The sequence below is a fragment of the Heteronotia binoei genome, chromosome 12 (assembly GCF_032191835.1).
Source record: "Heteronotia binoei isolate CCM8104 ecotype False Entrance Well chromosome 12, APGP_CSIRO_Hbin_v1, whole genome shotgun sequence".
In the NCBI taxonomy this organism is placed as follows: Eukaryota; Metazoa; Chordata; class Lepidosauria; order Squamata; family Gekkonidae; genus Heteronotia; species Heteronotia binoei.
This window is the reverse complement of record NC_083234.1, coordinates 73,279,620-73,302,196: the sequence shown is the minus strand read 5'-3', so window position 1 is coordinate 73,302,196 and position 22,577 is coordinate 73,279,620. Positions and strand designations below refer to the sequence as shown.

General features: G+C 48.4%; 1 protein-coding gene across 1 annotated transcript; it reads left to right on the top strand.

Moving 5' to 3' along the window:
* Nucleotides 1-336: 336 nt before the first annotated feature.
* Nucleotides 337-22,577, top strand: CDK9 (cyclin dependent kinase 9). The gene is made up of 7 exons (XM_060251036.1): nucleotides 337-587; nucleotides 6,802-6,883; nucleotides 10,964-11,054; nucleotides 13,788-13,954; nucleotides 14,073-14,244; nucleotides 18,845-18,993; nucleotides 21,211-22,577. The coding sequence occupies exons 1-7, from the start codon at nucleotides 373-375 to the stop codon at nucleotides 21,574-21,576; spliced, it is 1,242 nt and encodes a 413-aa protein (XP_060107019.1). The 5' UTR covers nucleotides 337-372; the 3' UTR covers nucleotides 21,577-22,577.

Genomic DNA, 22,577 nt, shown 5'->3' with positions numbered 1-22,577 from the left:
TGGCAACCCTAGTTGTGTGTTTGTGGGTCTCCTGCATTGTGCAGGGGGTTGGACTAGATGACCCTGGAAGTCCCTTCGAACTCTATGATTCTATGATTTAGTAATCCCAAATATTTTCTCCAGAAACGACGACCCCAGCCCCCATGGAAAGGAGCTGCTGGAACACACCCCTCCCCCTCTCCCGGGCAAAGCCCCCTCCCACTCTTCTGACAGGCAGACATCCGCCCGGTGCAGCCTCGATTCCTTTCCCTTGCAAGAAGCGCAAAGGCAGGGGGCGGGGCGGCATCTCTTGTGACGTCACCGCCTTCCCACCCTTCTGGACTACATCACCCACAGTGCCACGCGGCGCCTTTCCCGGAAGCGGAGGCCGCCATGGAGCGGAAGGGCGGCAATGCCCCAGGAAGCGTGCTCCTGCCCCGCTCCGACGGAGGCCGCCGGCAGCAGCAGCCAGAAGAGAGCGGCGGGCCCGCCGGCAGCGGCAGCGGCAGCTTCTCCATGGCCAAGCCCTACGACACGGTGGAGTGTCCTTATTGTGACGAAGTCTCCAAGTACGAGAAGCTGGCCAAGATCGGGCAAGGCACCTTCGGGTAAGGCCCGGCCGGGCCCTCCTCTCCTCTCCTCCCCGCCAAGAGCTCAGGCCGCCTCCTCCCTGCCCCGCTACCCTCTTGCCTGCGGAGTGGCCCTTCCTGCCCTCGCCATTCCCCACCCTGGACTAGGGTTGCCAGTTTGGTGCAGTGGTTAAGTGTGCGGACTCTTATCTGGGAGAACCGGGTTTGATTCCCCACTCCTCCACTTGCACCTGCTGGAATGGCCTTGGGTCAGCCAGAGCTCTGGCAGAGGTTGTCCTTGAAAGGGCAGTTTCTGGGAGAGCCCACTCAGCTCCACCCGCCTTACAGGGTGTCTGTCGTGGGAGGGGAAAGATATAGGAGATTGTAAACTGCTCTGAGTCTCTGATTCAGAGAGAAGGGCGGGGTATAAATCTGCAATTCTTCTTCAATCCCCAAGTGGGGGCAGGGGATCTCCTGGTTTGGAGGCCCTCCCTCCCCCCCCCCCCCCGCTTCAGGGTCATCAGAAAGCAAGGTGGGGGGAAGGAAATGCCTGCTGGGAACTCCATTATTCCCTATACTATAGGCCGCAGGGGTGGCCAAACTGCAGCTCGGGAGCTACATTTAGCTCTTTCACACACATTGTGTGGTTCTCGAAGGCAGTTCTCTCTTTAAATCACTTCTCCAAGCCAATCTAGCTGGCGGCATGGAGAATGCATTTAAAGTTAAAGTTGTTTTCTTTCCACCTCTCTCCCCCCAATCTATTTTCCTTCCTTCCTTCTTCTCAAACATATGATGTTCAAATCTTGTGGCTCTTAGGCATCTGATGGGGAGGGACGGTGGCTCAGTGGTAGAGCATCTGCTTGGGAAGCAGAAGGTCCCAGGTTCAATCCCTGGCATCTCCAAAAAAGGGTCCAGGCAAATAGGTGTGAAAAACCTCAGCTTGAGACCCTGGAGAGCCGCTGCCAGTCTGAGAAGACAATACTGACTTTGATGGACCAAAGGTCTGATTCAGTATAAGGCAGCTTCAGATGTTCAGATGTTTATGCAATGTGACTCTTATTAAGCAAGTTTGGCCACCCCTGCCCTATAGAGACTGATTCCCATAGGATATAGTGGAGAATTGATCCACGGGTATCTGGGGCCCTGGGGGGGGGGATGACTGTTTTTTGAGGTAGAGGCACCAAATTGTCAATATAGCATTCAGTACCTCTCCCCAAAATACCCTCCAAGATTCAAAAGGATTGGACTACGGGGTCATAATTCTATGAGCCCCCAAAGAAGGTGCCCCTATCCTTCATTGTTTTCAGTGAAGGAAAGGCATTTAAAAGGTGTGCCTTGCCCTTTAAATGTGATGGCCAGAATTCCCTTTGGAGTTCAGTTATGCTTGTCACACCCTGGCTCCACCTCCAAAGTCCCCCCCCCCCCACCGATATTTCTTGAATGGGACTTGGCAACCCTACCTCAGACCCTGGGCTGGTCACTCTCTGAGCCTTGCCTGCATGGCAGCGTGGGGAGGACTGCAGAAAAACCTGGTTCAAAAAGGGGGATGCCAGCCTCCTGGCGGAACCTGGGTAGCCCGGGGAATTACAGCTCCACTTCCCCCTGGAGAACATGAATGCTTTTTTTGGGGGGGTGGGGGGGGAGCTGCACAGCATCGTAGCCCACTGAGGTCCCCAGATCTTCAGGAGTTTCCCATTGTGGATCAGGTCACCTACCCCAATCCTCTGCTGGTGTCTAGGAGGACCTGGCAGCCCTTAGTTCAAAGCCCTGCTTTTCTTTGAAGCTCAGGTAGGATTATCTGCATTAGTTTGGGAGACTTCCTGGAGATTTGAGGACGGTAGCAGGGTTTTTTGTGGGGAAGGGAGCTCAGTATGGTCGTGACACCATAGAGGCCCGCCTTATTAGCTGCCCTTAGGAGAGCCAGTTTGGTGTAGTGGTGAAGTGTGCGGACTCTTTATCTGGGAGAACTGGGTTTGATTCCCCACTCCTCCATTTGCACCTGCTGGAATGGCCTTGGGTCAGCCATAGCTCTGGCAGAGGTTGTCCTTGAAAGGGCAGCTGCTGTGAGAGCTCTCTCAGCTCCACCCACCTCACAGGGTGACTGTTGTTGGGGAGGAAGGTAAAGGAGATTGTGAGCCGCTCTGAGACTCTTTGGATTGGAGGGCGGGATATAAATCCAATATCATCTTCTAAATCCAATATCTTCTGCCCTTCTTCCAGGGAGCTTCTTTCTGTAGTCTAGAGCAGGGGTGTCAAACATCTGGCCTGGGGGCCAAATCAGGCCCCCCCCCCACAACTGGCTGTCATCTGCATCTTTCTTTCTTTCTTTCTTTCTTTCTTTCTTTCTTTCTTTCTTTCTTTCTTTCTTTCTTTCTTTCTTTCTTTCTTTCTTTCTTTCTTTCTTTCTCCCTCTCTCTTGCTTCCTTCTTTGTAACAGATTGCTTTGCCAGGCTTGCTCAATTGCACAGGAGCTACGGAGCAAGACCTCTATTTTCTCCATTGGCTGAGGCTCCTCCCTTGGGAAGGCGGGGGGGAGGAAGGGCTTGCTTTGCTAGGCTGTCACAATCACACAGCATAGCTACTGAGCCATGCCTCTTTTCCTTCTATTGGCTGAGGCTCCTCCCCCTCCTGGTCCCCTGGGGAAAGAAGGAAAGAGCCAGAGCTTCCTTTGCCCAGTTCCCTGGATGCCATGGGAGAAATACAAAGAAAGCACCTTTAAGACTGATGAGTGCTAATGTTTTAAGTTTTTTAAAAATTCTTTAATTGTGTTTGTCTGCGTCTTTTATAAAGTTTATATCTCTGCTACCTAATCATAAATAGGGACACACATGGCCCAGCCCAACAAGGTCTCATTTATGTCAGATCTGGCCCTCATAACAAATGAGTTTGACACCCCTGGTCTAGAGAATGTCCCACATCCCACCAAATGGTTGCCTGGTATTTGGATTCTCCCCTTCCCCCAAAACTTTGTCCATCCCCTGACCCTGCTCTGAAGTGTCTTGATATTGTATCTCCTCCCAACACCGATAGCTCATAAGCAAGGGTGGCCAAACTTGCTTAATGTAAGGGCCACATAGAATGAATGCCAGATGTTTGAGAGCTGCAAGACAACAAAGGAAGGGAGGAAGATGGGAGGGAGAGGCAGAAGTAAAGCAACTTTAAATGCATTCTCCGAGCCACTGACTTTAAAGGGACAAATTTCTTTTCCATACTGGCTAATTCGGTTGGGTGGGGTCTTCGAGAACCCCACAATGTGTGTGAAAGAGCCACAGATTGGCCATCCCTGCTGTATAGTCTTTCATCGCAGAATTCCTTCTGTCCCCCTAAAAAGGTAAAGGTAGTCCCCTGTGCAAGCACCAGTCGTTTCCGACTCTGAGGTGATGTTGCTTTCACAACGTTTTCACGGCAGACTTTTTACGGGGTGGTTTGCCATTGCCTTTCTCAATCATCTACACTTTCCCCCCAGAAAGCTGGGTACTCATTTTATCGACCTCGGAAGGATGGAAGGCTGAGTCAACCTTGAGCTGGCTACCTGAACCCAGCTTCTGCCAGGATCGAACTCAGGTCATGAGCAGAACTTAAGACTGCAGTACTGCAGCTTTACCACTCTGCGCCATGGGGCTCTACCTAGTACCTTTCACTCGTTCCTTCTAGAGTCCAAATAACTTGCAAGGAAAAAAAGGAAAGGTCCCCTGTGCAAGCGCCAGTCGTTTCTGACTCTGGGGTGACGTTGCTTTCACAACGTTTTGATGGCAGACTTTTTACAGGGATGGTTTGCCTTTGCCTTCCCCAGTCATCTACACTTTCCCCCTAGCAAGCGGGGGACTCATTTTACCGACCTCGGAAGGATGGAAGGCTGAGTCAACCTCGAGCCAGCTACCTGAAAACCCAGCTCCCGCCGGGGATCGAACTCAGGTCACGAGCAGAGCTCAGGACTGCAGCTTTAACACGCTGCGCCACGGGGCTCTTTAACTTCCAAAGGAGCCACTTATTTTGCCTTGTGGATGCTCATATAGACCCCCAAAGCGGTGTCAAAAGACATGCTGCATGTTTCTGCTTTGCTCTCTGCCTAATGGGTGAAAGTCCAGCTGGAAAGGAACAGGCTAGATCGGGGGAGGGGGGGTTGCCTACAACTCCCATCAGCCCCAGCCAGCATGGCCAATGGCTGAGGCTGATGGGAGTTGTAGGCAAAAGCATCTGGAGAGCCAATGTTCCCTACCCCTGCGCTTAGATATTGGGGAAAATTTACCTTGAGAGTGGTTCAGCAGTGGCATTTGCTACCTGGGTAGATGGTGAGCCCCCTTCTCGCTGGCATTTTCCAGGCTGCCCTGAGCAAAGGGTTGGACAAGATGGCCTGTTCGGCCCCTTACAGGTTGTTCAATGGGGAACCTTGAAGTGGCTTATTGCAAAGGGATTTCAGAAGCAGGCTAGAATGGGAGAGTGCTGAGCGTCTCTTCCCACATGTTCCCCAGAGAGTGCTGAGATCGAGTTCTCAAAATCTGCTTGCAATCCCCGGGCCAAAGGAGGCCCGACTTAAGTCGACCAGAGACAGGGCCTTTTCAATCACAGCCCCCTGCTGGTGGAACCAGCTACCGGAAGAGGTGAGGGCCCTGCGGGACCTTGGGCAGTTCCTCAGGGCCTGTAAGACAGTCCTCTTCCGGTTGGCATACAACTGATCGGTACTTGAAAATTTCGAATAGGAGGCTGTAGTATGGTACTTTGGTAAATGGCTTTGTTTTACTGTTTTTACTGGTTTATTGTTTAAATGTTGTAAATTGATGTATTTTAAAACTTAATCCTACGTTAGAACTTTTGGGTTGTGAGCCGCCCTGAGCCGCTTTGGTGGGAAGGGCGGGATATAAACTACAAATGAAATGAAATGAAATGAGTTACAAGTTATTGCATCACTCAGGACCATGGAACCCCCCAGGCTTAACAGGCATCAGCATCTTATCTCCCTCGGTGTGCTAATGCCATTCGGTTCCTGCATCTGTCTGGGAACTCTTTTCTTATGCCAATTTGGTGCCCCTCGCAGGTTTTTCCAGCTGCTGTAATCCCATTTTAGCTATACTTACTTATACCTCTTGACTTGAGCAGTCCTTCCTGGGAACAACCCCACCCCCCATTCTTTACCTGTATGTGAAGGAGCCCTGTGGCGCAGAGTGGTAAAGCTGCAGTACTGCAGTCTGAGCTCTCTGCTCACGACCTGATTTCGATCCCGGCGGAAGCTGGGTTCAGATAGTCAGCTGGAGGTAGACTCAGCCTTCCATCCTTCTGAGGATGGTCAAATGAGTCCCCAGCTTGCTGACGGGAAAGTGTAGATCAGGGATGGCCAATTTGGTGCCTCTACCTCAAAAAATAGCCACCGTAGAGCCCCAGATACTTACGATCAATTTTCCATTATACCCTATGGCAGGGGTGGCCAACGGTAGCTCTCCAGATGTTGTTTTGCCTACAACTCCCATCAGCCCCAGCCATTGGCCATGCTGGCTGAGGCTGATGGGAGTTGTAGGCAAAACAACATCTGGAGAGCTGCCGTTGGCCACCCCTGGTGTAGATGACTGGGGAAGGCGATGGCAAACTGCCCCGTAAAAAAGTCTGCTGTGGAAACATCGCGATGCGACGTCACCCCAGAGTTGGAAACGACTGGTGCTTGCCCAGGGGACTAACTTGACCTTTGCCTTTAAAGGTAAGTGACCTCTGTTTCAGTGTATCTGAAGAAAACGTGCAGATGAAAGCTTATACCAGGAATAAAACTTGGCCTTAAAGGTGCTACTGGGCTCAAAACTTTGCTGCTTCGGACCAACACGGCCCCCCACCTGAATTCTAGGCCTGCATTGTTTCTAACACTGGCCAGCCCAAATTTCCCTTCAAAACTCACAAGAGAGCCAGTTTGGTGTAGCGGTTAAGTGCACGGTCTTTTATCTGGGAGAGCCGGGTTTGATTCCCCACTCCTCTGCTTGCAGGTGCTGGAATGGCCTTGGGTTAGCCATAGCTCTCACAGAGCTGTCCTTGAAAAGGGCAGCTTCTGGGGGAGCTCTCTCAGCCCCACCTACCCCACAGGGTATCTGTTGTGGGAGAGGAAGGTAAAGGAGATGGTGAGCCACTCTGAATGAAGAGCTGGGTATAAATCCAATATCATTAGCATCATCAACAACAAGCAGGGCGTGGTGGACACTTCGTCCTGTAATTGCCTTGGTGTTCCTCCTCCACCTTCAGCAACTCCTGTGTTTTTTTCCCATTCTCGTTGCAGAGAAGTATTCAAAGCGAAGCATCGCCAGACCGGCAAAAAAGTGGCACTGAAGAAAGTGTTAATGGAAAATGAAAAAGAAGGGGTGAGTTGATACAGTGTGTGCAGCAGCTGAGCATGCCAGCTCATGTTTGTGTTGGCGGAACTGGATGTTAAAGTGTAGATCTGGGAAGGCCCCCTGGATGGTCCCGCTGGATCAGGGCATCTAATCCAGCTTCCTTCTTCCACTGGTGGCTGGACAGGTCCTTTTGGGAAGCCCACAAACAGGCTGTGTGAGAGAGACATTAACTGGCAGTGATGTACTGTCTCCAAAAAGAAGCTTTCCTTTAAGGCAGGGGTGACAAACATGCGGCCCGGGGGGCCGGATCAGGCCTCCAGAGGGCTCCTGTCAGGCCCCCGAGCAACTAGCTGTCATCTGCTTCCTTCTCCCTTTCTCTTGCCGGTTTTAAAAAGTTTTATCCGTTTCAGAAAAATAGGGGTAGGGAATAGAGAACAAAACACATATTAATCTTATTTTGCATAAAGATACTTTCAAAGACTACAAGTCTACATCTGCAGTACTTTCTTAAAATACATAAATTGTCACATATTATCTCTAAGCTAAATATCGTCAACATTTTAATATTTTATATTATGAATCTTTTGGTTAAGATATCTATTAGTTTAGACAATTCCAGTAAAGGCAATTTTGTAATATAAAATACAGGAAAAAAGGAGAAATAAGTCCACACCAAAGAATCTTAAGAGTCTTCAGTGTCTAGCCAGGCATAGAATTTCATCCAGTATTTTCTTGCTTCTTCCTTAGATTTCTCAGCCAACAGCTGGGATAAAAAGTCCAGCTCTGCTCCCCTTCTCTTGCCTCCTTCTGCATCACAGCTTGCTTTGCAAGGCTTGCTCAACTGCACAGGAGCTACAGAGCAAAATCTCTGTTTTCTCCATTGGCTGAGGGTCCCCCCTTGGGGAGAAAGGAGGGAAGGCAGAGCTTGTTTTTCCAGGCACTCTCAGTCACACAGCAGAGCTACTGAGCCAAGTCTCTCTCCCTTCTATTGGCTGAGGCTCCTCCCCCTTCTGGGGAAGGAAGGAAAGAGCCAGAGCCTCCTTTGCCCAGTTCCCTGGATCCCATGGGAGAAAGACAAAGAAAGGCAAAGACCAACAAGTGCTATCGTTTTAAGCATGTTTTAAGATTTTTTTAAAAAAGAATATTTAATTGCACTTGTTTGTGTCCTTTATAAAGTCTACACCTCTGCTACCTAATCTTAAATAGTTATACACATGGTCTGGCCTGACATGGCCCAGCTCAACAAGATCTCATTTACGTTAGATCTGGCCCTCATAACAAATGATTTCGATATCCCTGCTTTAAGGCATCCTAACTAATTGACATTGCCTAGAAGTGTGGCCTCAACGCACCTTTAACATCAGAAGCTTATTTTTGTGGCAGCACATTGCGCATGTTAATAATGTTGTGTTTGTGCAAATACTGTTCGTTCCTCTACCGTATTCTGCTTCCATCACGTGGTACATAGGTTCCATGCTGCATGAGTAGGGTTGAAGCATTTGTGTGCTGGATATCGCTGTGATAGCATCCATGAATGCTTTTGAACACTGAAAGGGCAGTAAAAGTATTAGCACAATTAAGTCCCAAATGCCTTGATTACGACTGTAGTAAGAAGTTCAGGGTGATGCCATATACATGCATCTTATACAAGGGTGGCCAAACTGTGGCTCAGGAGCCACGTGTGACTCTTTCACACATATTGTTTGGCTCTTGAAGCCCCCACTGCCCCATGGACAGACTTGGAAAAGGCATTTATCTCTTTAAATCACTTCTCCAATCCGACCAGCCAGCAGCTTGGAGAATGCATTTAAAGTTAAAGTTGCTTTCTTTCCACCTCTGCCTCCCTCCCCCTTCCCCGTTTTCCTTCCTTCCTTCCTTCTCTCAAACATCTGATGTCTTGCAGCTGTCATACATCTGAAGTTTATGTCTTCCGGCTCTCAAACATCAGACATTTATTCTATCTGGCTTTTGTGTTAAGTAAATTTGGCTGCCTCTGATCTTATAGATGACTGTGATCTAGTTGTGTGCTCTTAAATCGAAGTCTGTTGTACTAAATGTATGTGGAAGTCGCACCTTAAAACATTGATACGGTTTATTTCCGCATAAACTTTTGTTGTCTCGTTTTTGTCTCAAGTAAGGGAAAATCTGGGTGCTGCAGAATCCTTTCTTGGTATTTTGCTGCTGTAGACGTAATGGCTAACTCTTGGGAGGAAAAAACTAGACCTTTTGGAGAATTATGAATAACCATTATATAAGTGACCCTGGAATTCATTCATTTATTTAAGGAAGGCTACGTAGCACATAAAATCCGTGAAGGTGTGGAAGCTGGTGTGTGCAATCCTGTTTCCTACGGGGGCCAGAATCTTCCTTATGCAAAATGTATACGCTTAAGTGGAAAAGTAATCTGTGCCCTGTGGGTTCTTCATCATGCCTTGAAACGTCTTCATGCACATCTCTTCTTTTCCCTCCCCCACCCCGCCGTTTTTTGGCGTCGAACGTCCGTCCTGAGTTTGCCTGCTGTTTGGTGTAGTGGTTGAAAGCAGCTCCCTCTTCAAGGTGTTGGTATTAACCTTCAAAGCCTTGCGTGTCCTGGAGCCAACGTATCTGAGGGACCGCCTCTCCCCATACGTGCCCCAAAGAGCATTGCACTCAGTTAACCAGCATTGGTTGTCCCTGGCCTGAAAGATGTCCAAGTTAGCCTCGAACAGGGCCGGGGCATTCTCTGCCCTGCTTCTGGCCTGGTGGAACATGCTTCCCCTTGAGATCAGGGCCCTGCCTGACCTTTTACTGTTCCGCAGGGCCTGCAAAATGGAGCTGTTCCATCTGGTCTCCGGCACAGGCCATTGGGTGTTCGATTCAGTCGGCCTCCCTATTGCAGCTCTTTCTGTATGGGCCCAGTTCCTGGAAGTTTATACTCAGTGGCTCTCGTCTCTGACTCCAGTGTATTTCTGGCTGATCGTTTTTAAAGTCTTGTTTTTAATCGTTTTAATATACGTCTTAACCGTTTTTGTTATTTCACCTGTCGTAATCCGCCCTGACCCCGCTTGCAGGGAGGGCGGAATATAGATTAACTGCAAGAAATAAAATAATTTGGAGAACAGTGGTTGAATTCCCCACTCCTCCCCATGAAGCCAGCCCCACCTACCCCATGTCTGTTGTGAGGAAAGGAAGGGAAGGTGATTGTATGCCACTTTGAGACTCCTTAGGGTAGAGAGAAGCAGAGTGTAAAAACCTCCTCTTCTCCTTTGTAAAAATGGAACAGTATTGTAAGTCAGCACTGTTTCCTTTGTCAAAGTACCAAGCGACGGCCCTTCCCAGCCCTGCTACCTGAGATTCTTTGTCGTTATGAATTTGATTCAGGGCTTTCTTTTTTTGGCAGCAGGAACTCCTTTTCCTATTAGGCCTGATGTAGCCAATCCTCCAAGAGCTTACAGGACTCTTAGGACAGGGCCTACTGTAAGCTTGTGGAGGATTGGCTACAGGGATGGAATTCTAACAGGAGCTCTTTTGCATATTAGGCCACACACCCCGGATGTAGCCAGTCCTCCTGGAGTTTGCAGTAGGACCTGTAAGAAGAGCCCTGCAAGTTCTTGGAGGATTGGCTACAGGGATGGAATTCTAACAGGAACTCTTTTGCATATTAGGCCACACACCCCGGATGTAGCCAATCCTCCTGGAGCTTGCAGTAGGCCCTGTAAGAAGAGCCCTGAAAGCTCTTGGAGGATTGGCTACAGGGATGGAATTCTAACACGAGCTCTTTTGCATATTAGGCCACACACCCCAGATGTAGCCAATCTTCCTGGAGCCTGTAAGAAGAGTCCTGTTAGCTCTTAGAGGATTGGCTCCATCAGGGGTGTGTGGCCTAATATGCAAAGGAGTTCCTGCTACGAAGAAAGCCCTGGTTTGATTTGTTAATTGCCGTATCCTCACTTGTGTAGGGCTCTGGGCAACGTACAACAAAAAGGCATAGAGCCATAAAACAAATCTGCAGGGGGGAAAATTGAAAATTACAATAATAACAAAATTAAAAGAAGACTAGGTGAAAACGAAGTTCCAAGATGGTGTTCCTAGAAATCACATCCTGATTCTTATCACCTCTATCTCTAGTTCCCAATCACAGCCCTGCGGGAGATCAAAATCCTCCAGCTCCTCAAGCATGAAAATGTGGTGAACCTGATTGAAATCTGCAGGACCAAAGGTAACGGGGCTCACTAGGGGTAGGGAATATATGCTAGGGGTAAAAAGAAAAAAGGTAGTCCCCTGTGCAAGCACCGAGTTGTTACCAACCCATGGGGTGACATCACATCATGACGTTTTCTCGGCAGACTTTTTACGGGGTGGTTTGCCATTGCCTTCCCCAGTCATCTACGCTTTACCCCCAAGCAAGCTGAGTACTCATTTCACTGACCTTGGAAGGATGGAAGGCTGAGTCAACCTCGAGCCGGCTACCTGAACCCAGCTTCCGCCGGGATTGAACTCAGGTTGTGAGCAGAGCTTGGACTGCAGTACTGCAGCTTTACCACTCTGCACCACGGGGCTCCTGTGCTGGGGTAGATGTAAAGATAATATTCCTGAGAAGCCAGTGCATTGACTGGACTTCTTTTGGTATTTTTATATTGTGTGTGTGTGTGTGTGCGTGCACCTGGAAGTCATGTTGACTTCTGGCGACTAACCCCCTACTGGAGGCCTGGAGGATATTCAGAGAGCTGGCAGAATACAGCCTGCCCCGTTCTCCTGAATTGGTATTTCAAGGACAGTCTCTCATCCCAGTACTAACTGCAGTTGACCTTGCTTAGCTTTTGAGATCTGACGAGATCGGGCTTGCCTGAGCTATCCAGGTCAGGGCTATTGACTGGACTTCGTTAAGGGCCTGGTTTGATTGGTACAGTTCCCAGCCTTTGGAGAGCCAAGGAGCAGAGCTTTTTTTTGTAGCAGAAACTCCTTTGCCTATTAGGCCACACACCCCTGATATAGCCAGTCCTCCTGGAGCTTACAGTAGGCCCTGAGCTAAGAGCCCTGTAAGCTCTCGGAGGATTGGCTACATCAAGGATGTGTGGTCTAAGATGCAAAGGAGTTCCTGCTACAATAAAAGCCCTCCCAAGGGGCCCCTGAAATGGCCAGAAATTGGTTATCCCTGGACCTCAAAAGTTCATGGGGATGAATTTAGGAAGTGAGTATGAGTAGTATAGTTTGACTGACAGCAGCTCTCTAAGAAAAGCCTTCCCCTGTTGCCTTCTCACTGTGAAGATGGCAGGGTTTGAACTTCGGACCTGTGCTCTTCCCACTGAGCTACCCAAAGGGGAAGAATCGTAGCCACAAACCTCTTATGAGATGGACCTGTGCGTGGGGAATTGTGATAGATGACAGCAGCTTAGAGGATGAGGGGTGTTTTTTTGGAGGGTGGGGTTTGGGGTCAATGCTCGTTCTAAGATGTGGAGTCTTGTAAGCAAATAGTTCCGTTTCATGATATCCTGGCATTAAATTAGTTTGCGCTGGGCCATTTTCCTGAACTAAGACAAAAAGGTGTGAGCCAGAAGCTTAAAAACTGTGAGCTGTTGATCTTGAATGAATTAGAACAGTATTGTTAGTATTGCTGCATGGTTTTTGAGACGACCTTCTAAGGAAAAGCCTTGCTGGATCTATTCAGTCCAGCATCTTTATTCCTCCAATGGAGCCAGCTAAATGCCTCTCCCCCCCCCCCGAAGCCTAAAAATCAAAATGGCCCCCTTTTGTTCAAGCAAGTGGCAGGTCAGAGGTATACTGCCTTTGAACATGGAGGTTCCATTTAGCCACTGGTGCCCTTCTTGTCCATGAAGAATCCTCCTTTAAAGCCGTCTGCATTCCAGGCAAGTTCACAAGTTAACACTGCACTGTGTGAAGAATTCCTTTCTTCTGTCCATCCTGACCCTGTTCATTGATGTCATTGGGTGCTCCCAAATTCCACGGCAGGGCTGTCAAACTCTTAGCCCACGGGCCACATCCAGCCCACCCAGGGCTTCAGTCAGGCCTATGGGGCTCATTTATTCTTCCCCTTCTGTCCTCACCCTTTGAAGCTCTGACATTCTCAACTCCTTCTGCCTTGTCTTTGCAAGCTTCTGGGCTTGCAAAGCTGCAAGGAAAACATGGAATGGATTTTCCATTAAGGTCGCTGCACCCATAGACCTTAATGGAAAATCCATTCCATGTTTTCCTTGCAGCTTTGTACTGCAATGTATTTCAGTGGATTAAGCTAAGGCAGCATTTTTTTTTTTTTTGCAAGGAGTTTTTTGCAGTGTTTATGGCCAGTTGAAGCTCCTTGCAAATAGAGTTGATGCTTGGAGCCAGCTTGTCTCTACAAGATGAACTGGTGCCCAGTGAGTACTCTACTCTGGGAACCCACTGCCAAAGAGGGATATTGCACTAGAGAGCAATTGCCAATCTGAGTAGATGGGATGGGATGGGGAGAGAAGCTTGCAATGCCAGCCATTTCATGTTTTCCTAGGTTCAGAGCATTTTGTATTTTTAGTTTCTGCTGTGATCCTTATGCTTTTTCTTCCATGTTTTATTTTTAAAATTGCATTGCCAAATCCCACTATTCGCCCACTTTTCCATTTTATAGAAAATATTGCAAGAGTTTTAAGCATGTTTCTATTTTAAGTTTAAAAATGGCATCTTTAATTGTGTTTATCTGTATCCTTGATAAAAAAAAAATTATATCTCCACTACCTGGCATTAGATTTTATGACATGCGTGGTTCGGCCCCGCAAAATCCCATTTGTGTCAGATCTGGCCCTCGTTACGAAATGAATTTCTGTATTTGACACCCCTGTTCTAGTGCTTTGGGAGAGGAAGGGGAAAAAAAAGCTCTTCTATACTTTGCCCTTGATGTCTCCGTCTGCCTGGTAGGGCAGGTGAAAACCCCCGCTGACGGTCGCTTCTCCCGTTCCCACAGCCTCTCCATACAACCGTTGCAAGGGAAGCATCTACCTGGTGTTTGATTTCTGCGAGCATGACCTAGCCGGCCTCCTCAGCAACGCGCACGTCAAGTTCACGCTGGCAGAGATCAAGAAGGTCATGCAGATGCTCTTGAACGGCCTCTACTACATCCACCGGAACAAGGTGGGGGAGCTTTCCCTAGAGACGTTCTCGCTTGTTGCGGAATGCTTGGGTTACTCCTCGTTCCCCCCGGATATGGCTCTTCTTGACCCGCTTTTTTTTTTTTTTAAATCCTCCGCAGATTTTGCATCGAGACATGAAAGCCGCCAATGTGCTCATCACGCGGGATGGCGTCCTGAAACTGGCCGATTTTGGCCTGGCTCGGGCCTTCAGCCTGGCGAAGAACAGCCAGCCCAACCACTACACCAACCGGGTGGTGACGCTGTGGTATCGTCCTCCGGAGCTGCTGCTAGGTAGGGGGAGGGTGGGTCGCTTTTGGGTACTCCGGTCAAAGACGGCTTCCAAATAGTTGTCCTCCTCCATTATCTATCAGACTTAACCATTCCAAGTCATCGCAGGGCATTTATGTTGGCTAGACTAAATGCGTTTCCCTCCAAAGTTTTACAAGGGAGGTATCGAGTCCCTTTAGGCGACAGACTCTGTTCCTGTGGAGCGAATATTCCCGACTCAATTCAGCATATATTGCTTGATTGTTCCTTTTAGCATAATCTCCGTAAAGATTTATTTCGCAAGCTTTCTTTCTCTCCAGATTTGTCTGTTCCGCCACCCTGTTATTATTTATTGAACGATTCTGAAGGGGAGGTTAGCGAGGCTGTGGCCAGATTTTTGGCTGACATCCTTAAATTTAAATCTGACCATGTATGATTGCATCTGTAAGCTCGGTTTCGTTTTGATTTTATCTCCAGTGTTCAAATTTTTATATTCTGTGTATTTTTATTTGCAACTGTTATGCCATTAAAGGTTTGGTATGGTATGGTATGGTATGGTATGGTATAGTTGTCCTCCCTCCCCTCGCTTTATCTGGCAACTCCAGATAAAATGTCAAGGCAGTAGGTGATGGGAAAGACCTGGAGAGCCGTTGGCAGCCTGCGTAAAAAGTACTGGCAAGGGATGTGCAAAAAACTCACCCAAAACAACCTGGTATTTTTCGGTTCAGGTCTGTTGGACCTGGAAAAATTTCGGTATTTCTGAAAAACCCTGGATCCCAATTTTGTTGGGTTTTTTGGGGTGGGGGGAGGGTCCAATACTTCCAAGAAGTAAAATACTTTTAAAAAAAAAAACAGTCTGACCCTGGAGCTGACCTGGCTTCTCCAGCACCACAGCTTAAACCAAGCTGCAAAAGGAGCCAGTCCCTGTTGAGGCAGCGTGGAGCTCTCAGCTCCTGCCGCCTCGGCCAATCCTGAGCCAGCCCAGCCAAGCTACAATTGGTTTAATCCTGGCTGAGCTGCCAGAGGAACCCACCAGCTGAGGCTGTGCTGAGCTCTCCGTTCTTGCTGCCCCAGCCAGTCCTGGGCTAGCTCCTTGTGCAGCTCGGTTTTAAAAACATGGCTTTATTCAGGTTTGGCGATGATGATGACAATGATGATGGTGATATTGGATTTATACCTCGCCCTTCGCTCTGAATCAAAGAGTCTCAGAGCAGCTTACAGTCTCCTTTACCTTCTCCCCCCACACACACACAACAGATACCCTGTGAGGTAGGTGGGGCTGAGAGAGCTCTCCCAGAAGCTGCCCTTTCAAGGACAGCTCTGCGAGAGCTATGGCTGACCCAAGGCCATTCCAGCAGCTGCAAGTAGAGGAGTGGGGAATCAAACCCAGTTCTCCCAGATAAGAGTCTGCGCACTTAACCACTACACCAAGCTGGCTCTCTACTGGTAGCCAGTCAGATCCTTGACCTGTATTCAGCTTAAATAATCCCCCCAAAATACTGGTAAGGTATTTTTTGGCTTGGTTTATGTCAGATGCCCACCTCTAATAGTGAGGGCTCCTGGGTCTTCCTGATGAGTGTAAAAAAGGAAGGAAAGTCCCTCCGTTTGCTTGGAGGAAAACTTTGCCCCTTAGGCTGCTCTGCTTTTGTTTTCCTGTTGGTCTGAAGAAGCTGGTTGAAATACACCAGATGGTTACATTTAGCAGCTCCAATGAGCCAGTTGCCCCAGTGAGATCAGAAAAGTATGTGTGTGTGCTAAGTGGATTTATTTTGCTGCTTTGTGTGTGTGTGCGTGCTTGTGTGTGTTCAGTTTCATTTAGTGGAAGTGCAGCCATCTTCTGGAGTACAGGGAAATGAAGACTCTATTCAGGGAAAGTGCACTGCTATATTTTTATTTATGTTTTTGGAAGGAATGGGAAAGTCTCCTAGCACTGCCCTCGAAGTCTCCCAGCTCCACTCCAAAGACCCAGGTATTTTCTGAGTTGCGCCTGGCAACCATACAACCAAACTTACTTCTGTCAGTAAAAGGTGGAGGGGAGGAGGCCCTTTCCATGCCTATTTTGGCCTTTGAGGGCGAGCTCATTGGGGCCAGTTCTGACTAGGGTTGTTAGCTCCAGGTTGGGAAATTCCTGGAGATTTTGTGGTGGAGTCTATGGAAGCCAGACTTTGAGGAGGGGAGAGGCCCCAGTTGAATATAATGTCATAGAGTCCACCCTCCAAAGCACTTATTTTCTTCAGGGGAAAAGAGCTCTATTGTCTAGATTTCACTTGCGATACCAGAAGATCTTCAGCCTTCACTTGGAGATTTTCTACTTTAGGCCTGGCAGCGCCCTCTGGGTGACTTGATGCCCTTCGACTGGCATGACTTAATTAGGTCTGGCTTCTGTTTAGCAGCATCCCCCCTATGACAGCCACTGTGATGTGCCAGTCAATACTTAAGAGCGGGGTCTACCAGACCCAGGTTCCTATTGTGGAGGCTGACTGGGTGACTTTGGACCACCCACATACTTGCAGCCTAGCCTATCTCACAGGGTTGGTGTGTGGATCAAAAGGGGGAAGTAAAAGACATAAGCTGCTTTGGTCCCCACTGTGGAGAAAAACTGTCATTTTCCTAGGAAGAGGCTGAAGGAAAGGGGGAGAAGATGGAAAGCGATCTGCCCCTATCTCTTTTGCCCCCCTTCCCTTCTTACTCAATCTACCTCCACTTCTGTGATAATCTACCCCATATTTCCCCACTGTCTCCATTTCTCTTCCCAACAGCTGCCTTCTTGACATATCTTGCCTCCTTCTATCTTCCCCTTCCCTCTCCAGCCCTGGCCCAGGCCACAACACTCACCCATAGCAAATTTCTAGTGCCCATTGTATTTCCCCCCACAATGAGCCTTAATACTAGTATATACAAAAAGAAGGATTCCTTCCTTCCTTCCTTCCTTCCTTCCTTCCTTCCTTCCTTCCTTCCTTCCTTCCTTCCTTCCTTCCTTCCTTCCTTCCTTCCTTCCTTCCTTCCTTCCTTCCTTCCTTCCTCTCCCCTCCCTCAACCTTTAGGCAAATATAATTAAGGAGTGGAGAGTGGCTTTCTTGATTTCCCCCCCCCCTCCCATAGTTCGAAGAAGGGCATAAACATACTTTGAGTATTATTCCGAGTTATGTATTAAATAAAGTCATGCCACATTTCAGACTTTATTCTATACCTAACTCAGTCTACTGCCAGTCTGAGTAGGCAGCAGTGGTCTTGGTAGACCAAACTGGAGAGCCAGTTTGGTGTAGTGGTTAAGTGTGCGGACTCTTATCTGGGAGAACCGGGTTTGATTCCCCACTCCTCCACTTGCACCTGCTGGCATGGCCTTGGGTCAGCCATAGCTCTGGCAGAGGTTGTCCTTGAAAGGGCAGCTGCTGTGAGAGCCCTCTCCAACCCCACCCACCTCACAGGGTGTCTGTTGTGGGGGAGGAAGGCAAAGGAGATTGTGAGCCGCTCTGAGACTCTTCGGAGTGGAGGGCGGGATATAAATCCAATATCTTCATCTTATCTTCATCTTCAAAGGTCTGGCTCAGGATGAGGCAGCCTCATGGGGTCATGAAGAGAGGTTCCCCTCCCTTCCCAATCCAGACCGATTGATCCCTCCGGACCCCCCTAGCAGCTCTACAGGGGCTCAGGTCTTTCCTCGCCCTTGCTACATGAGATCTTTTCCCCAGAGGTGCCTGAGGTCGAACTTGGGACCTTCTGCATGCAAGCGGGTGCTCCGCCACTGAGCCACGGCCCCTTTGCGTTCAAAGGCAGCGAACGCAGGAGCCCCGCTTGACCCTTACAAAGAAAGTTGGAACTGCCTGTCTGCCCTCTGCTTACTTGGAATGCTTTTAGAATTTCAGCGGCTCCACTGTTGCAACAAGTTGCCTAGCTTTGATCCAAGAAAGTTCTTTTTGGTATAAATGCTTTATTAAGTTGCAAGAGTGTTGGGGAGGGGGTTAGGGAGAGGGGTATAAGGGAAGAAGCTGTTGCATGTTTACCTTACAAATAGAAAGCATAGAAAAATCTTACACACATAAAGAGAGAGACAAAAATTTCTAACCGTAAGTCACAAATTGCTTTCTAATCGTCTGACATTAATATCTTAATATTTGACGGATAATTTCTATAAATTGTCACATATAAATCAGAAGTTCAAACCAGGGTATCGAGCCATACGTAAAGTGGTTTGTTTCCAAAGGGTTTTTTTTGAGTCTTGCGTAGATTTGCCTTTCCGTAAAGGAGAGGGTGAGTCCAGTTCTGCTGTCTCGAAATAGTTTCTCAATTAAGTCTTGTCTTTTTGGCATCTCTTGACGTTTCCAACATTGTGCTATTAGAATCCTTGCTGCTGTGGTGATTGGAGCAATCAAGCGTTTTGTTTCCTTTGGGTATTCACTGGGGAAGATATTCAATAAGGACAGTTCTGGTACCAATTGTAGTTTCATTTTCATCTTTCTGCAATCCCTCATGCCCCATTTCCCAATATTTCTTAACAATATCGCAAGACCACCACATATGGTAAAATGTTCCTACCTGGGAAGTACATTTCCAACACTTACCAGAGACGTTAAGAGACATCTTGGATAGCCCAAGGAAGTTCTTAAGGTGTCCTTCTGTTTAGGAGAACGAGACTACGGACCGCCCATTGACCTCTGGGGCGCAGGTTGCATCATGGCCGAGATGTGGACTCGCAGCCCTATCATGCAGGGCAACACCGAGCAGCACCAGTTGACGCTCATCAGCCAGCTGTGCGGATCCATCACTTCGGAGGTAGGTTCGCCGAGGAAGAGGGGAGCGGACGAGGCGACCTTTTGGTCCCCTGTCCAGTTTTTTTCTGCGGCCCAGTTCTTCAGGCATCGGGGATCAGGGTTGAAATGATCACACGCACCCCAGCTCTGGAAGGAAATCTTGCCACTGCACCGTTGCGGGGGTGTCATTTGAATTAGTGGCCCAAGTGTTTAGAATCATAGAGTTGGAAGGGACCTCCAGGGTCATCTAGTCCAACCCCTTTGCACAAGGCAAGAACTTCACAAATACCTCCCCCCCACACACACACACATCCCCAGTGACCAGTGTTCCCTCTAAGCCGTGGAGTCATGTGAGCAAAAATTCTACTTGTGAGCTACTGGCATTCGAGTTGTGAGCTGCTGCATCAATTAGTTTGCTCTGGGGCCATTTTTTTCCTGAATGTGTGAGCCAGAGGCTAAAAAACTGTGAGCTAGCTCACACTAACTCAGCTTAGAGGGAACATTGGCAGTGACCCCTGCTCCATGCCCAGAATGGCAAAAACCTCCAGGGTCTCTTGCCAAACTGGCCTGGAGAAAAAAATTGCTGATCCCTAAGTGGCAATCAGCATTTCCCTGGGCGTGTAAGAAAGGGCCAGAAGAACTAAACACTTCTTGCTTGTTTGAGAACAGAAATGAATAGGTTCCAACCTGGTGGAACTCTGCTGAATAGCCTCCATGGCCTTCGGGACGTGTTACAGTTTCGCAGGGCTTGTAAGGTAGAGACGTTCCACCAGACGTTTGACTGACGACGGTTGCCTGTGACGGGCACCCCCACCCCCTGCTCTCCCATGAGGCAGTGACACCACTGTCATTCTTAGCACCATCTTTTTAGGTTAGCTATTGTGTTTTATTGAGTTTTAACGTTGAATCCTTTTTGATGAATTACTGTGCTGTACACAGCCCTGAGCCCAGCTTCGCCGGGGAAGGGCGGTTGAAGATGCAGTTAATTAAATCGATAACATTATTTGCACTTTAAACAAAATCCAAATTAAGAGGATTGTGGAGAGAAGGGAAATCCCGTGCACTGTGAAGTAGCAACCATGAGCCTGATATACTTTTGTCAAGCTAAACCAAGGGCCTCCAAGCTTTTTGAGCCTGTGGGCACCTTTAGAATTCTTTTGTCTTTTTTGTATTTTTTTCGTGTGTGTGTGTTTGCACCTGGAAATCATGTGGATCTTTGGCAACTGACCCCTCCTGGGGGCCTGGAGGATATTCAGGCTGAATGAGCCTGCCCCTGCCTCCCGACTGGGTATTTCAAGGACAGTCGCCCATCCAAGTACTAACCACAGCCAACCCTGCTTACCTTCCGAGATCTGATGAGATCGGGCTTGCCAGGGCTATCCAGGTCACGGCGGCACCTTTAGAATCCTGACACAGGGGTATTATGGCTGCCACGGGAAGAGGAGCCAGCTACAAAAATGGCCACCACAACTTACCTTCAAGCAAGCAGTGTGTTTGTGCTGCGGCGGCAGCTGCTTCCAGAGTAATGCTTTTAAAGAACGCTTTGTGAGCAAAAGCCCCACCCGTTTTGTAAAAACGTCTGGTAGGTGCTGGAAATGGTATCTGCGGGCACCTTCTTAGGGACTTCTGGGCCAAAGAATGCTTGGCTGTCCACCAGGGCAAAAGCCTTTTCGGTGGTGGCCCCTCCCCTCTGGAATGCTCTCCCTGAAAACATCAGGGCCCTGCAGGACTTGCCACAATTCCGCTGGGCCTGCAAGACAGAACTGTTCAAACAGGCTTTTAACATCTAACGGAGACATCCCGTACCTCACCACCCCGCAGCTTTACTATCTTAACCCGACCCAAACAGAAATGCAAGGCGCTCGATAACATCTAATAATATCGCAGTAAACAGCGCTAAACAAGAATTAATAATAACGCCGTCTAGGGAATTAAAATAGTATATGTTTGAGATGTTTTAATAATTAGTTATTTTGATTTTATTGTAATAATTTAATTTTACGCTGCTTTAATCGTTGTTAGCCGCCCTGAGCCCATTAGGGGATGGCGGGATACAAATATGAATGAATGAATGTAGCCAGTCCCCCGTACGAAGAGCCCTGTAAACTCTTGGAGGATTGGCTACATCAGGAGTGTGTGGCCTGACGTGCAAAGAAGTTCCTGCTACCAAAACAGCCCTGGATGCTCCCCTCCCTTTCTCCTTCTGGGTTGACCTCTTTTTTTCCTGCTAATGTCCTAGGTCTGGCCTAATGTGGACAAATACGAGCTCTACCAGAAGCTGGAGCTGCCCAAAGCGCAAAAGCGCAAAGTGAAGGAACGCCTGAAAGCCTACGTCAAGGACCAATATGCGCTGGATCTGATAGACAAACTGCTGGTCCTGGATCCCGCCCAGAGGATCGACAGCGACGACGCCCTGAATCACGACTTCTTCTGGTCTGACCCGATGCCTTCCGACCTCAAGAACATGCTGTCCACCCATAACCAATCCATGTTTGAGTACTTGGCTCCGCCCAGGAGAAGAGGCGGGCACATGCCGCAGCAGCCGGCCAATCAGGGCAGGAATCCAGCTGCCACCAACCAGACAGAGTTCGATAGGGTGTTTTGACTGCTGACCCTTGCGACTGAGAGAAAGGAGACCAGATGTTGTTCTGAAGTCCTCTATGATCTTCATCTTCGTCTCTCTTTTTTTTTTAGTTTGGAATTTTATTATTATTATTTTTTAAAGAAATCACTGGTTGCATACAGAGCCTTGCCCATCTCCAGGTGATCATAAGAAACTTTAGCTTTGCTGTGCTTGTTGGTTTCCAGAGTATGGAAAGGATTTTATTTAACTCTTATAGAGCAGAATACCTTTTGTAGCCCAAAGGTGTAGCATTGCTAAGCAAGCCCTTAGTATCTTTTGGCCTGGCCCACTGTTGCCTGGCGTTAGCTGGGAGGGCTTATAAACCGCTCTTTGGTGTCGTAGAATACGACCCTCCCAAGGATTCGCCTTCCCAAAGACAGGTGTTGCGGTAGACGCTGTCCTCTTCTTGGCCAGCCAGCTCTATCCATCCGGGAAGAAATTGGCAGGGTGAACAGGTAGGGTGTGATGACTTCTGAATTCTCCAGCTTCTGCTAAGAGAGGGAGTTCTTCCCAAACGAGCAGTGCTGGAACGATGGCAGAGAAGATACAGGCACGACCCCCTGCTGCCTTTAGGGATGTTTTGTTCTTTTGAGTCACTGCAGGAATTGCATTTGTGGGTGCTGTTTTTTTTTTTACTTTGTAAATAGGGTTTGGGTTTTTTTCTAATTGCTGAACAAGACAGAAGAAAAGGGCTTTGTTTGGCTGACTGAATCTGCAGGCTGGAGCATTCCCCCCCCCCCCCTTAATAATGAGCCCTCTCATGTATTTCCTTTTAGGCTTTAGCGAGCAACTATGAACATTTGTGCACCGCCCCCCCATCCCCAAGTGTGTCGAACATGCGGTTTCCCCTTTTGGTGAAACTAGGGAGCTTGAAGGCGAGAGTTACCCATGTCAAATCTCATCTTTGTTGATTTCATATATGTGTGTGTGTGTGTGCGCGCATATATATATAGGTGTCAATAAAAAGATGCTTGAGATGATGA